The 16,951-nt window shown below is 35.5% G+C and overlaps 1 protein-coding gene across 1 annotated transcript in view; it reads right to left on the reverse strand.

Moving 5' to 3' along the window:
- The window catches only part of MYH15 (myosin heavy chain 15), a 93,324-nt gene that overhangs the window by 38,781 nt on the left and 37,592 nt on the right, over window positions 1–16,951 (reverse strand). Inside the window, exons 19-27 of the mRNA XM_034413066.3 lie at window positions 15,534–15,621; window positions 15,190–15,307; window positions 14,100–14,223; window positions 10,189–10,325; window positions 8,357–8,612; window positions 4,706–4,948; window positions 3,229–3,405; window positions 2,508–2,653; window positions 1,493–1,583 (exon numbers count right to left, since the gene is read on the reverse strand). Coding sequence (XP_034268957.2) covers window positions 1,493–1,583; window positions 2,508–2,653; window positions 3,229–3,405; window positions 4,706–4,948; window positions 8,357–8,612; window positions 10,189–10,325; window positions 14,100–14,223; window positions 15,190–15,307; window positions 15,534–15,621 — 1,380 coding nt within the window. The remainder of the gene's footprint in view (window positions 1–1,492; window positions 1,584–2,507; window positions 2,654–3,228; window positions 3,406–4,705; window positions 4,949–8,356; window positions 8,613–10,188; window positions 10,326–14,099; window positions 14,224–15,189; window positions 15,308–15,533; window positions 15,622–16,951) is intronic.

The following is a 16,951-nucleotide window of genomic DNA, read 5'->3' on the forward strand; positions in this document are numbered from 1 at the left end:
AATGAAGTTTTCTGTGTGTTGGAGAGGGTGTGGTGAGGGAATGAGTACTGTTATCATTCTTTTCACAGGAAGTGAAGAGCACTTCTTTTAAAGCAGGAGTGATGGATAGCTATTTAGATCTGTGAGGAACCCAAAAGTTGCAAATTATATAAATGGACAAGCTATAATTTCTGATTTCCTGAGATTAGGGGAGGTATTTGGAGGACTTTTTTTCCAAAATGGTTACACTAAACCTATTTGGATACTTAACCTAGAGTATTAAAGTATTTCCTGCTTCAAAATGGCAGAAAATCATACAATCAGAAGAGACTCTCTGAAAAACAAAAATCAGGAAGGCTGTGGCTCCAGTTTACATCTCCTGTTCCAAAGGTTTGAAATGAAGAATTAGATGTGGACTCACCGGCCATGGATCTCATTTATATCACATATATCATTTTTGTTTAAACTGTGGATGAAGGGATGTATGTTGGGCATAGGAAATGATAAGGGATTCTGATTTGCATTTATTGTCAGGCTGTAGAAATGACTATATAAGGCCAGCCGGCATTCTGAAGGTGCAACCTTCTTATTTAATTGCCTAGCTATTTCCATGTTATTCAATGGTTATAATTTAACCATTAAATCCTCCCAAAAGAAAGAGGAAGAGAAAGTGAATAAAAGAAGGAATCCAAATCATATGAAATCCAAAACCCCTTTCAACATTAGATGAATTTAAAAGAAAAATAGATGTACTCATGAAGTAGTAGTTGGAACCTCTAGCTGTGGGAAGACAACACAGAGAGAAGCATTATCTAGACCAATAACAGGACATGGATTTTTAAACAGTATAAATTTTACAAATTCTATAAATTGGACTCCCAATTTATGAAGCAGCACTGAAGTAGAGAAATGTGATCTGGATGTTTTCTGTGGAATCCAGTGGCATCCAGCAAACCTTTCATACATGGATATCTCTGCCAGAAATTCAGACTGAATGGTATTAAAGCTGTTTAGAAACAGTATCAAGATACACCATTTTGATCCCAAGCTGTGGCCCATTATTTTCCAAGGAGATGCTGAAGATTACACAACAGAAAAGATGCCCTGGAGCACCCCTGGGAAGATGAAGAGTGAACCCAATCAAATGTGCATAACAGCCTACAGATAGCTTGTCACCAGCCCTGTTTAAAGTGAAAAATATTCTAGGCACCTGAAGTGGCTAGAATCCACTCTGAGACTTTTCTGTCATGATCCCTGCCCTCTCACCCAACTACTGAGGTATTTATCTGGGTTGACTTATATAGATAAGAGATTCTGGGGGTATGGCAGCGTACAGTTTAAGCAATAACAGCAACAATAATAATGTTTATTATTATTGCATATTTGTTCCCTTGGTGCAGGTTATTCCCCCCCCCCATAATGCACTGTGTTTTTAAGCTGCTCAGATTCACTATTGATTTATAAATTGTAAACAATTACCAGCTCAATGGAGTAAGGATCACTAATTATTTACCTGAAGCTCTTTTATTTTTTTTTGGAGCTGCATCACTATGGCCTGTTCATCTTCAATTTTAGAGCTCATTTGACTGATTTCAAATTCTTTCCTGTTAATGAAATAAATGTTTAGATGTAGTGGAATATAAGACAATGATTCATCAGAATAGCCTTATTGCTTTCTAAGCAGAAATGCAATTTCAGGAGTAATGGCCACCATTACTGCTATTTATCAAGATATTTTATTTTAAACCTACTTGTTAATGCAAAGTTTTAAAAAATCTTATCTTATTTCTCGATTTGCAAACTAAGCAATCCATGGATGTTGTACTTTTAATAACTCTGATACTGGGTGAAGTTGGTGAGTGTACTGTGTGCTACATTTTGATCTGCTGCCAAAGCCAATTTGCTGTAATAAAAGAAACTGTAGTAGATCAGGGGAGGAAAATAAAAATGGAATCCTACAACACTTTGTTTTGTCTTGCTGCCTCTTATTATTGAGGTGTAAAATTTAAAAGCGCCCAAGGTAACTTTGTAGGTAGGGATATTCCCCCGACCTTTCTTTTTAACAATCTTATTAGCTATCAATTCTCTACACTTCCTTCCCAAGCTATCCACTTCTGTTATGTGGAAGCTGTGACTTACTAGTCAAACATACCCACCAGGCACATATGAGAAAACCCCAGGAGACTGACAAACCTTCAGGTTTTGGCTGCTTTCCCTGGACCAAAAAGTGCAGGGAACCTCCAAGTACCCAGCAGTTTATATTGTAAGTTTAGGTATGTGGAATTATTTTCACATAATTGATAGTTAGTTTCCATGTTTAGAAGTGAATATGAAGGGAACCCAAAATTGCTTATACCAAAAAGGCACGTCCCTTCTATATGTTTTGGATTTCAACTTCCATCTGTTCCACCCAGCATGGCAAATTGTGAGGAACAAAGAATTGGAGAAATTGTGATTAAAGGCATTAACTTGCCTTTCCCTATGCTACCATATCAAACTGAATTATTAAAAGCTGTAAATAACCTTACTTCTTTAACTTTTCTTCCAGTTGCAGTTTATCATTCTCTAAATCCATGACACTTTCTTGAGTCAGTTTCAAGTCTCCTTCCAGTTTTCGTTTGGCTCTTTCCAGATCCATCCTCACTTTCTTTTCTTGTTCCAGAGATCCTTCAAGCTACAGACATAAAAAGTTGGAAGTGAACACTTGATAGATCAAGGCTTCAAGGGGCTATGAATTCTGACAGTATTTTACACTTAGTTACATAATTTATAATAAAGTATAGAACGTCTATACATCATGCTAAGACATAATGTGGATTATTTGGTTTTGTTTAGCATACTGTATGTCCCTAGCCATTATAGTTTGTAAACCGTCACTTCTGGCTAAGCCTGATGTGACCATTAAATCAACATGTGTGTTCATGCTTCACCTTAGGCCATTGTTGTTGAATTAGAAGCTTAGTAATTGGTTTGATTTAATTCATTTTTCTCAAGGCAAAGTGTGGGTCTGACATCTATGGTAAAACAAATCAAAGCTATTACTCATCAAACACCCAGGCAATCAATTAAAAAGCCCAATTTTATTAAATTAAATGACTCCAAGAACTATTGGATGAAAGATCTCACCATTCCAGATCAATATGGCAATATTAATCAGCAATGATGAGAGTTGTACTCCTTTGTATCTAAAGGCACCAGTTGGGTAAGGTTTATCTACATAAATCAACAACAACAACAAACCAAACATACATCATCAACTTGTTGCTCCAGTTTTACTTTAGCCTTGCTCAGAGTATTGACTTTATCCTCTTCTACTTGCAGGTCATCTAAAGCCTGTTGATGAGCTTCCTGTAAAGATTTCTTTTCTTTTGTAAGTTTGCTGATAGTTTCATCCAGTGCTGCCATTTCTTCTGTTAGGTTTTTAACCTGAAAAATGAAATGGAAGTAACTACAAAAGTCAAGAACTTCTTGCAAAGTCAATGCAGTTCAAATGCATTTTGATCCTTGTTTGTGAAAAACACTGTCCTTCTGATTCATACAAAACAAAGAAAGCTGGTCCTTTTTTGAGTATGCCCTCATGTAAATTGAATCACAGACATGCCATCATATAAGAAAGGAAGGAAAATATCTTAGATGAAGGGTTTTCAGTTGTGAAACCTATTTGTTGGGGAAAAAATTCTAGAATTCTTTATCAAGGGCGAAGCTCTAGTGATCCAAAACAAGTTGTGTTCAATTGAGCTTTAATTTCTATTGAAACTCTTATCAAATTTTTACAGTGAAGAACACAGTATGAAAAACCTGGGCTCAGAGTATTGGAGCAGAGACAGTTCCATATCCAGGTAATAAAATATGTTGTTCAAAATAACCTGCATAACAATTTTCAACACTCAAGATGTCATAGCATATAATGTATCTTCCAGGCAACTGTGATGTGGCCAATACTTGGAGAGGAGAGTCTGTGCATAGAAAATTTTATCTACATTATTTTAGGTTCTATAAGTAAATAAATGCTTTTGTGTGTGCACACACATTTGTGTCTGTGTACTTTCATTTGTGTGTTTGTGTGTGTAACAAATACTCAGGCACTGCATTTGTTCATATGAATGTTATCAGGAAATAACAGAATTATAGGTAGTTTCTATGGGCATAGATATCAGGATGACGAAATAAAAGGAGGAAATAATGTAATTTATATAGATTCTCTCATCCATATCTTTTTCCTGAAAAATTATTAGACTTTGAGTTAGCAAAATCCATAACTGACCTCTATATGTCATCAAAAACATCTACAGTATTCAATTTCACTGGACTTAGTGAAGATTTAATGTTTTTCTGTCTACTTTTATACCATGTACAATTTTATGAAGTTATGCTATTCCACTTGTTCCCCCCACTATGTCTTTCTTTTTCTAGTCTTAAATCTCCAACTGTTGTAACCTTTCCCACTGAGAAACTGCAGCTTTCTGAGGCATAGTTCAAACTGTGGACATTTTACTTTTGATTCATTTTACTCTGAAATTTGCTTTTTTTCAAAGGGACCAGCATTAGCTTTACATTTTCATTAAGCCATCCATCACGATCTAAATATTCCTTTCCTGATTGTTCAGCATATCAGTGAAGTTAGGAAAGATTTCATTCCAATATGTAACTTTTAACCCATTTATACCATCATTATACAGTTAGACCAGGTTGATTTTTGTTTTTTGTTTTTAAATATTAAAGGTACCTTATTTTCTGTAGCATGTTTTTCTTTCTCAACTTTTGCCAAAGTAATTTCAAGATCATCAATATCTTTCTTCAGCTCAGAACATTCATCCTCCAGCTTTCTCTTCTTGGATGTCAGCTCAGAGTTCATCTCTTCTTCATCTTCTACCCGTTCAGTCAGTTCTTTAACTTTGGCTTCCAGCTGGATCTTAGATTTAATCAGTAAATCACATCGTTCTTCTGCATCCGCAAGGGTATCTTGCTCCTGTCAGAATTTGCAGCGACTTGTATTAATGGCTCAAGAAAACCTATTTAGCTAATCAATCATCAACTATACATTTTAGTATTAAGCCACAAAATTGGAATCTAGACTAGATGCTACTCTAAACCTATGCTAGATGCAAGGGATTATTGAAAAAACGAGATATTTTTGAGTTCTTGGAAAAATATTAAGCAGTAGATACCAAGGTCTGGATAGATGAAAAGTGTTCACACTTGGCTTTTAAACTGACTCTTTATTAACACAGTTTGAAAGGACTAGACTCAGAGGTGGAATTCAGCTGGTTCGGACCAGTTCGGGCAAACCAGATGTTAGTTTTATGTCCGGTTCGGTGAACCGGTAGTTCCGATGACCGGCTCGCCCGCCCCTCCCAGTAATCCCCACACAGCCCGTTTTGGATCCCAGGTAAGTGTGGGGGGGTGGAGCCCAGGGAGGTGAAAAATGGGCTACCTAGAGGCTCATGGAGGGCGAAAATGGGCCTATTTCCAGCCTCCATAGAGCGTCTGGAGCCCAGGGAGGTGGAAAACAGACCTCCCAGAGGCCCATGGAGCACGAAAATGGGCCTACTTGTTCAAATTTTCAGTTGTTGTGCTTTATTTAGTCTTAGCAATCTATGTCACTGGTACATTGTTGAAGTTTTAGGCATGATAGAAGGACAATGGATCTCTTCCACTGCTTTTACCTTGAAATTTGCATTAAGGGAAAACATTCTTCGATTTTAGAGTTATTATATGGAAGTCCTAGTAATAAAATTAAAGACTTCACTGAAGAGTAAGTATAAAGAATTCAAAATTACTGACAAGTTCAGCTACTTATACAATGAAAATATTGAAATAGTGGCTAGTTTCTGCTTTTTAGGGTTAGTCTGCAATAAAGAAACCAGGAGTCAGAAAATATGCTACAGAGGTGTACCTGGTAGGTTCACAATGAAGACTTCGAAAAAGATTTTCAAATGCTATCATATTTCTGTGCCTACAAAGATCAGAATCAGGTAAGGAATAGTTTCCATGTGATACTTTATAGAAGTGAAAATTGGGCTTTGAAAAAGTAGGATAGAAAAAGTATTGATGGTTTGGAATTGAAGTAGTTGTAACAGACTCCTGGGGATATTGTGGATAGCCAAGAAAACAAATGAATCATCAAATACATCAACTCGAGTTCTCACTCGAGGCAGAAATAACCAGGTGCAAAATATCATACTTTGGACAGTACGTGAAGACCTAACTCTCCAGAGAAATCTGGAAAATGTGAAAATAACCAAAACAGTGAACAATCAACAGCATGTTTACAAGGTTCAGTTACAGTAGCAATGTGTGCACCATTAAAAGACCCACAGAACCAGCCTGGGGTCAGATCATCATGCAGATAATGTATATATGTAGTCACTAGATTTAACAGTAAACTGGCACAAAATAATCAGACATACAGCACCTTTTGTTGAGACTGAGTTTTTTTGTACTGTTTCTAAACGTGTTGTCAGCACCCAGAGATGCATGTGTGAGATTGGTACCATAGAAGTAATTTTCTAAATAAATAATAACTAAATAAATGTTCAACTCTAATAGCAAGTGATGGCTCTATTTAAAGCTTCCTTTTGGAATAATCTAAATTGATCACATCTGGTGATTATTATTAAACAAGGCCCAGGCAGAAGAAGAACATCATGGCTTCAAAACCTAAGGGACTGGTTTGGACAAAACTCAGCAGCACTTTTTCATACAGCTGTTGACAAAAATAGGATTGCCAACATGATCGCCAATGTCCGATGACGGACATGGCACAACAACAAGAAGAAGGTGATTATTAAACCCAGAACTACCATTTTAATTTCTGAATCCTATACATATATCATAAAAAGTGAATCCCTTTCAACACTATTTATTCTTATGTGAATACAGAGAGTCCTCACTTATGACCACAATGGAGCCTGTCTATCATAAATGTAAGTCATTGCTGTCATAAAGCGAGTTACCCCCAGGTCCAACTGAATTTTACAATCCTTTCTTCAGTGATCAATAAGCAAACAACCAGTACAATATTGCAGCTTCTATGATATCTCAACCAACATTATTCATCTCATCACAAAGGATTTATGAAGTGAAAAAAGAATGTGGTATAAATTGCTTTGCATGTATAAACAGAATAATCAGTCAGTTGATATATAAGTTCAAGATAACAAACACTTAAAATATGCATTTTTTTCTTTGCCAGTGTAAAAGTACACCAACGAATTGTATATAAAATGCTACATATCCCAAATTTAACATTCCATTTCTTTGTTGATTTGCCATGGAAACTGATTCTGAGACTGAAATATGTATAAAAACATTAGTATTTATATCCAAGCTTTTAAAGTTTTACACTTCATATATTTACATGTAAAGTAATGTTAACTAATGCAGAGCAAAACAAAGGTTGTCATCTTTAGTTGAACAAATTATTGAAACTGGCTGTTTCTTTTTTTTCTGCTTTTTTAGGATATTTATTTTAAAAAAATAAAGCAAGGTAAGTTTATTGTGAAAAATACTTGAAAAATATGATAAATTTAAAAACCAACCTTTTCCCTATTTTATAGAGTAAAAGATTTATAATATTTCCCTTATTAATTTTTACGATGTTTTTGAATATGTTTCTCCTTTGTAATTTGCATATCCTTTTTGTATAGATTTATGTTACTTCTGCAATCTATGTTTTTGCTTTAAGAGAAAAAATGCAAAATTATTACTTGTTTACTTGTAGGAAATTGACTATTCTCTAGTAATAGAAATATTTTTTTTACCAACTTTCTTATAGCAGCATTTTATCAATGGAAAGAAAATTCTTCTCCTTGAGCTATAAACTTTGGGGAGCCATATTTGAGCTATAAACTTTGGGGAGCAGCAACTGAAAGAAATAATAATAATAAAAGATTCTACTTGTTCTCAGGCATTTCTTGAAAAAAACACCATATTGTCCATTCCAATTTTCTCTTGCTGCAAAATGTCTGACAGTCAAACATTTTGTGAACAACTTTAGTACCTATCAATTTTATTTTTTATAAGATGGAGAATGTATCAATCATTTTTGGCAAGCCTTCAATTCTACTTATCTATTCTTTCTTTATGATTCACAGTATATGAAATGTAATTAAATGTTATGTAAGAAGTACTCAAAGAAAGGAAGGGGACTTTTAACTAAATTAAGGTTGTAAGTATTAAAAGCTTGTGCTAGAATTAAATGGATCAGCATCAGATGGCTGCTGTCTCCACCCAATGAGAAGCAGCGTCTCAGGTAGGACCAACGCCCCTTTTACGTGCCCCTGGATTTCACTTTTGTACTTAGCAGGATCAGTTTTACAGCAAGCTTCCAAAGCTTGGGTTGGATTAATTAACACTGATATTTTAATCTACTTACTGCTTGCAGCTGGAGGAGCAGGTCATTCTTATCCTGTACAAGAGAAACTTGCTTTTCTTCAAGCTCCTTCCTTCTGGCTTCTGATTTTTCTAAGGCCTCCTTCAATTTCAGGAACTCTTCTTTCATATTAGCCATTTCTTTTTCAGTCTCTGCTGATTTTAGGAGGGGTTTGATCTTAAAGAATAGCTTCATCCAAGGCCAATTTTTCACAACCATGAAAGCTCGAATGTTCCACTGGATCACAAGTAGGGCATCTCTGCAGGGAGGGAGGGAGGGAGGGAGGAAGGAAGGAAGGAAGGAAGGAAGGAAGGAAGGAAGGAAGGAAGGAAGGAAGGAAGGAAGGAAGGAAGTCTTGAGTTATCTGAAATGGAGCCAACTATAGTACTAGTTCTTGGATCTTCTCTCATGATCTTAGGCCTTTGTAATAATTTATTTTCTTTTATGTGCTAAATATTATAGTAATGCTACATATTTTAATAATTCCTAGTTCTAGATTGTATGCTTCATTTTGTGTTACCATTTCTACATTTCTTTTGCATTTTCAAAGCAATAAGTACAGTTATCTGTTTTTGCAGCAGAAACAGCTGTGACAGCTACCATTAGTACAGATACATGTTTTTATTTATATTGTATAAGTAACAGGGGTTGGGTTTCATCAGGTTCTGACCAGTTCTGGACAACCGGTAGTAAAAATTCTGTCTGGCCCCGCCCCCATCTATTCTCTGCCTCCCAAATCCCAGCTGATTGGGAGGAAATGGGGATTTTGCAGTAACCTTCCCCTGGATTGGGGAGGGAATGGAGATTTTACAGGATCCTTCCCCTGCCACACCCACCAAGCCACACCCACAGAACCGGTAGTAAAAATTTTGAAACCCACCACTGATAAGTACCCTTTGAAATAAGAAAACAAGAATATAGGAGCCTTTACTTATATGTAACAAAAGGATCAAGTGCTTTTGAAAAACTGCAGCTATTTTTCCTTCTTAGTGATGCAAATTTATTTATTTATTTTATATATATAAAAAAATAGGTTTTTCTCCACTGCTGAATTATAGTGCTGTAAACCTATCCTTGAATCCATGCAATTTTTTGTTTAGTGTGCCATTCCACATCAAATGGCTCCTGGCGGTTATCCTAGGATTATATTTGGTATGCCTATTGCCAGTCATTATCTTGCCCTTATTGCCAATGTTTCAAGTTACTGGAGTTATCTTCCTCCCCACCATAGTCAGTGATGGAAAAGCCTGACAGGTTTTATATACTTTGAGGTTGTCCTTGGATACTGTTAGAATAATGGAGGAGAGGTTATTTTAACAATGCTGTAACTAAGGATGACTTAAGGCTGTCTCACTTATGGACTTCAGTGGAGCACAGGAAGAAAAAAAAATAGCCAGAACATGCCAGTGCAGAAATAGACATGGGGGAAAAAATCTTATTTAGCTAAATCTTATTTAGCTCTTAGGTCTTATGCAAAACCTTGTTTGCATAAGATAATAATATGGAGAAAGAAGGAAAAAAACAATAAATTTTTTTCTGGCATTTTCTGGCATTATTCACAATTGTGAAATATCAGATACTACATGAACTACTTCAAAGTTCTTTTCCATAAATCAAATTTCTACTGCCTCGTCAAGCTACTTCCTTCACATATGTAATTTTAGACTACAAATTCCTAGTCCACATGATGAAAGTGATGGCTTGTAAATTTGGACGCTGCATTATCTGGATGATGCCAGGCTGAGGAAAATTGCTGTATAATATAATCACTTGGAAAAAAGAAGTAACACTTTGTCCCCAGTACACAGTGTCGTGAAGAGTATGTAGCATAATACCTTCGTTCTAACATCTTCAAGAACTCAGTATGCATCAGTTTGCCTCGGGCTCTTGCTTGAATTAGAGTTAAGATCTTGGCTAATCTCTCATCTCTCATTTCTTCCAGATGGCCTAGGAGACCAGCTTTAAAAAAAACCTGAAATACATGCCATCAGTTTGTCAAATAAATTTAATCAATTGTTATTGGTGACACATAGTTCAGTTTCAGACATGTAACAAAGCCATATAACAGTATAAGGGCATAATAATAGTTGTATCAGCATATTGTGATAACAAGATAAAAATAGTAGAGTATGAAATCTTAATGCCGGTTTAGAAGAAGTGATATTGCATTATCCAGTGCATAAGGTGGTTAATTAAATAGTTGAAATTACTATTGACTCTTGAAATATAAAAATATATCTCATTTTTCTTTAAATTAAAAATTGTAAAAGCAAATGAGAATGATAATATAAATCTATACTACCAGAGCTAAGAATATACCTTTTTCCGTTAGGCTTTTTCCTTAATAAAAATTGCCATTTAGTCCTATTGCTAGGTCCATTTTTTTTTTAACACTACTTAATTTTCAGCAGACATTTGAAAAAGGTGAAGACACTGAGGGTTCAAACAGTATTCCATTCTATCTTTCCAGGCTATGAAAAAGACAGGGAAAGGAAAATGAAAATACTATAAATGAACTATGATTTGGAAATTGTATCTATAGAAGCAATTTGGATTCTGGGACCACAGACAAAGTTGTCTTGAAGATGGATTGGGCATTGAGGCCTTGAATAAGTTAACTCAGGACTGGATCCTCAATTCTTCAATATTTTTACAAATGATTTAGATATAGAAATATGAATGTTTATCAAATTTGCAGATGACAGAAAATCGAATGGAATAGATAATATGCCATTATTTTAGATGGAAATAAACTAAAAATGATATTCGCAGAGAAGTAGACTGCAATTAAAATAATAAATTTAAGTACACAAATGAAAAACTCACTTTGGAAACAAAAAATAAATGTACGGCTTTAGGACGAGAGACATCTGGCTTATAATATTTCTCCTGAAAAATATCTTAGAATAGAATTTGTTTGATGTAGTGGTTAAGCATCAGGCTAGAAACTAGGAGACTCTGAGTGATCTTGGCTAGTCACTTTCTCTCAGGCCTAGGAAGGAGGCAGTGACAAACTACTTCTGAAAAAGTTTACTAAGAAAACTGAAGGGACTTGTCCATAAACTTCCTCATAAAGAAATTAAGTAAAAAAACAAAGGAAGGGAGGGAGGGAGGAAGGGAGGGAGGAAGGCAGGCAGGCAGGCAGGCAGGAAGGAAGGAAGGAAGGAAGGAAGGAAGGAAAGAAGGAAGGAAGGAAGGAAGGAAGGAAAATACAAATTTAGACTGTATCAAAAGAAGTAAGATTTCAAAAACACATGATATAATAGTTCCATATTATTTTGCTTTGGTCAGACCTGATTTTTATTATTGAGCTCATTTGGAATAAGTTCAGAGAAAGGTAGTGAAGTGATTGGGAACTAGAAATTCCCATGAAAAGATGTTGACGGAGCTAAGGGTATTTTCCTTTGAGAACAGATGTCTGAGAATACTGCAACAGTTGTACAAATGTAATAAAAGTGTTAAAATTGATTTAGAATTGGGACTGAAACTAAGATACATAGAGACAGATTACGGTATACTGTGCTGCTTATAGAAGCAAAGTTATAGATATATTTATGTGTATATACAAATAAGTGCAAACATAATAGCTCATTGCGAAATGAAATTGCTCTAGTTACTGAGCCATATTCCACAATGTAGAAGGCTGGACAATCTAGCAATGAAAATATATCTTCTTCTGGGTAGTATACATGCAACACAGCAGCTTTTCCCTTCCAACTCTAGGATTCTATGAGGGATGTAATATAATTTCTAAAAATGAATATATTAGAAGAAGGAAAGCTAGGTCATCGTTTTTTTTTTTTATTCTAGTGCAAAAGCTCATCTCTTCTGGAACTTAATTAAAATATGCCAGCTAAACTACAGTTGACAGGAGGAGCAGCAAGTTAATAATTAACTCGTCTTCTAGCCTAGCAGTTTAAATCTATGTGTTAAGTAAAGAAGTGGGTGTAAGCAGGAGAGGAGGTAGATTCATGAAGGGAGAGAAAGTGCTAGATTTCACAAGTGCTCTATGGAACAAAGGCAAGTAATCTTACAATAATAGCCACTATCTTTCTTCAACTTCAGTCCTTTGACAAGTGGATGGATTGTTAATCTTTTGGCTTTGGTGCAAGGAAAAGGCAATCATTGGAAAGTTGTGGACCCCAGACTGCGGGTGGCCCATCTAGTATTTGACAGTATCAAATACTAGCTGGACACCTGTGCTTCGCTACAAAACTATGGCTCGGGTTTGATAAATTGACACTTACAGCCTGAAACTTCATGTAGAATGTGTAACTCTGTAGCATCAGAGTGTATTAATATAATGCAACTGGCAGTTGGAACAGAGGGGGAGGGGGAGTAGAATGTCCCAGCCCGCAGCATCCATTGGTATTCATCTGGCTAGCATCCTGTCAATGTGTGAGAGAGTTGAGGGGTGTTTGGAAACTCAAACAGTATTTGCTGTGTGAGCAAGAAGAAAGGAGGCTGGGTGTGGCTTAGCTCAACTGTTCTGTAGTAAAGCTACTTGCTGCTGTGAAAGTAAAACTGAAAGTGAAACTCCTCTCCTCTGCTTGTGTTTTGCATTTGGAACAGATTTCTTTTGAGGTGGGGAAACTAATCAGCTAAAATATAAGCCCAAAGATTACTTGTTACTTTGGATTTCCTGTCAAATTCCATATATACAATAAATAAATAACCTCTGTCATAGAAAAAGGAAAGTCTTTGAAAGTTTTAAAAGCATCCTGCTCAAGTTTTAATAGACATTTAGGAAATTTAAATGGGAATAAATATTACAACATCTTGCCTATCTGTATAAACATCAGGTTTGCAAGCAGCAGGAGTTTTAAATAAAACCTAAGGCAGGATATCTGTTAGTGATTTATAAAGGCTTCTACAGTAATTCAACTACCATTGTGCTATATAACAAAAAGGCAGGTTTTCTATCATTATTATGGCCAGGTAATGCTAGAAGATTCTCTATAATACTAGTGGAGAAATGGTCTCAGTTGATACCAAAAATGGTCTTTTTCAAATATATGAGCGCGGATTGATTTGTCAGTCCAGACACAATAAAACCATTTGGACCCAAATGTAGCTGATCCCTACCCAAGGCACTTTAGAAATGCTTCTCCCTTTATGTATTTATTGTCAGCCTAGATACAGTAAAACATTTGGACCCAAATTACACAGTGGCTGATCTCTACCCAAGGCACTTTAAATGCTTCTGCCTTTATGTATTTGAACCATAATAGCATTCTGCTAAGCTATTTATAATGGAACTACTCTGCCTGTGCAAAGAAGCCAATAGAGAATCTAGAGGAAATTGGAGAAATGTTGCCTGTTTCTTCAGAATTGGGGGACAAAGCACTTTAGAAGGATTTCAAGGATGACTATAAATCAGATCAGATCAGATGACTAAAAAAGAAGATCAAACCTTTTTTGCATTAAAAGATTCATACAATTGATTGAAATTTCGATCTCTACCTGTAGATAGCAAGGCTATGGATCTGGTAGTAGATCCATTTTAAATCTCTCCTTTCATTCTTGAGATAAAACTATTCTGCCCAAACATAATCCAGAAAGACTTTATCAACGGGGGCTGCATATGAGGAGATACATGATTAAAGAACATAAATTAAGGGTTATTCTAACTCTCCCTTATAACGCTTATAATAGTTATTTCATTCTAAAAGAGTTTTGCTCCAGATACCAACTAGGAACATGTCTTTTCATTTTCTCCATTGCTGGATGAACTGAACTGCTTTACCTTGGTGTGCCCAAAGCGATACTGGTTATGATCAATATCCAAAGAGCCCAGTAATTTTTCAGCAGCTTTTCTGCTGTCTACAAACTTGTCCTCTGGAATTGCAGAAGGATTCAGGATGCGATATCTGGTAAGAGCAAATAAATAACAGACAAAAAAAAAAAATTAAACTCCAAACCATGGTGTAATTCCTTCCTTGATTTAGGAATCAGGAAGTCTACTAATACCTCACAATGTGTGCCTTTCCACAACAAGCTTAATACTTCAGTTTCTAAAAATGTAGATATTGTACTTTATTTACACAGCATACTAAACTTATTTGTTTATTTATTTAAAACATTTATACAATTTGATTGGTTTTAATCTGGATTAGTTTTTTTGAGATTTGGCAGATTGTGACAATTCATAGGATATGATTACGATTTCATTACAATGTGAACACAAAAATGTAACCAGATTAAGAATGTTAAGTGAACCCAGACACTTTGTCCATCTAATCAAATATGTCTACATCAATCTTTTTCAATCTGGTGCTCTTCAGAGATGCTGTAACTGCATTAGGCAGAACTTTTAACCCACTCTGGCCCACTATCCATGCTGACTGAAAATTCTAACTGAGGAACCAGTTTATGCTGGGAAAAATTGTTCATTTTCAGAAGATGAGATGGGCACTACGTATGCAGTGCACTCTGTGGAGTCAGAAACATCCTTTTGTCCTCTTTGCATATTTGCATTGCATATTTTAAAATATATCTTTCATGTTGTCATTTTTTAATTCAAAGATAGTTTATTCTGGCAGTTATTGGCCAGAATAAATGAAGAACCAGATCTACTGAGCTCAGGGGTGGGTTCTACTTACCTTTACTACTGGTTCATAATGGGACCGTGCGCAAGCGCAGAAGCTTCTGCACATGCGCAGAAGCGTTTTGATGACGTCAGGGTCAATGGGCAGAGCCACCCACTGGTTTTACTACCGGTTCTATAGAACCGGCGCGAATCGGGGGCAACCCACCATTGACTGAGCTGCTACTAAAGAACAAATATCATTTCTGTAAAGGTAACAGTTTAACTGTGCCATTGATTTTCACATTACCTTTGTTTAAAGTCAGCATAAATGACTCTATTAGGAAAGCCTTTGCGGCAAATACGGATTCCTTCCAAGACACCATTGCAGCGAAGTTGATGGAGGACAAGGAAAGCATCCATTGCCCCTGAAATGATAGGATAATAAATGCATTCCTATATACGCATGCTTAAAAGCAGGATTTCCCCCCCATTAGATTAAGTATTAAAAGCAATATATATATATATATATATATATATATATATATATATATATATATATATATATATATATATATATATATATATATACACACACACACACACACACACACACACACACACACACACACACACACACACAAAGAGTTTTACCTGGAGTTTTTGTTTCATTGGGAATAATACATCGCACAAAGTGAGGAGATGTAGATCGTAAATTAGTCATCAATTTGTTTAAATTTTCCTAAATACAGAGAGAATAAATAAATAAAACCTAAACAGTGGAATTAGAGAGAATATAAATTGCTATTTATATCATGAAACATTTAAATCATTTAAACATTTAAATCACAAAACTGCTTCTCACTTACTTTGGCCATGTCATATAGGCAAAGTCACTGAAGAAAGTAATTATTTTTGGAAGAGTTACATCATAAATTACCATACTAATTTTATTTATAGGACACTAACTGTAGTCCTAAAATGAAGCGTACATCAGTTCTCTGCTGTCTATTCAAGTTTTCACTTAGGGTTAAGTATTCTTATTTTGTTATTATTTAGATATAATGCTAAATAATAATGTTATATCATATAATAATGAGTTTGGATGAGTTTTGAGCTTGCGCATTCAAATCTAACATTTCTTCCATGTAGAAAATTAGAAACAGCTGCTTTCTAAAAGTGAAAGTGTATTGTTGTGATGTCCATCTTGGATTACACTGTGTTTAGTTTACACCATACAACCTGAGGCCTCATAATTGCCTGCCTCTTCCAAAAATACTATGTGTAGTTCCCAGAATTCCAGAATCACCATTAGATGCAAATTATCATTGTTAGCCTAGCAGAAGGGAGAACATATGAAATATGAGGTACTGAAGTTGTTAACTGTGTATTCACATTTTAATGAAATGAAATCACGTTTTAATGAAATGAAAATAGGACTTTTTGTCCTAATCCCTTCTACCTATTTATAATTTTTTCTTAATCCTTTTGACATAAGGTCTTTCACATACTATTTACAGACTGGATGCAGCCTTTTTCCTGAAAAAAGTTATATACCGTATACACTACATCATCCAGTTTTAAACTTTAAACAAGACACAATGCTTGGAAACTAACCAAAGAGAGAAGCTACCTGGAATTAAGGAGAAACTTCCTAACAATGAGGACAATTAACCAGTGGAATAGCTTGCCTTCAGAAAACATGGGTGCTCCATCATTGGAGGTTTTAAGAAGAGACTAGACAACCACTTATCTGAAATAGTATAGGTTCTCCTGCTTGAGCAGCGGACTGGACTAGAAAACCTCCAAGGTCCCTTCTAGGTCTATTCTATTCTAAACTATAATTTATTTAAATAGCAACCAATTTTATTGGGATAGTAGAAGTCTCCTGCCTTGAGCAGAATTGGATTAGAAGCCCTCCGAGTTTCTTTCCAGCCCTATAATTCTATGATTCTAAACAAGCAAACTAAGTTATTTGTCAGTCACCCACCCCCACTTCCATATTTTTGTTGTTCAATCAGGCAATCTGGTCTTTCTAGCAAGATCTGTTCCTGCTCTTTTACACCACATAT

Source organism: Pantherophis guttatus, chromosome 5 (genome assembly GCF_059756535.1).
Source record: "Pantherophis guttatus breed Tessera chromosome 5, ASM5975653v1, whole genome shotgun sequence".
Classification (NCBI taxonomy): Eukaryota; Metazoa; Chordata; class Lepidosauria; order Squamata; family Colubridae; genus Pantherophis; species Pantherophis guttatus.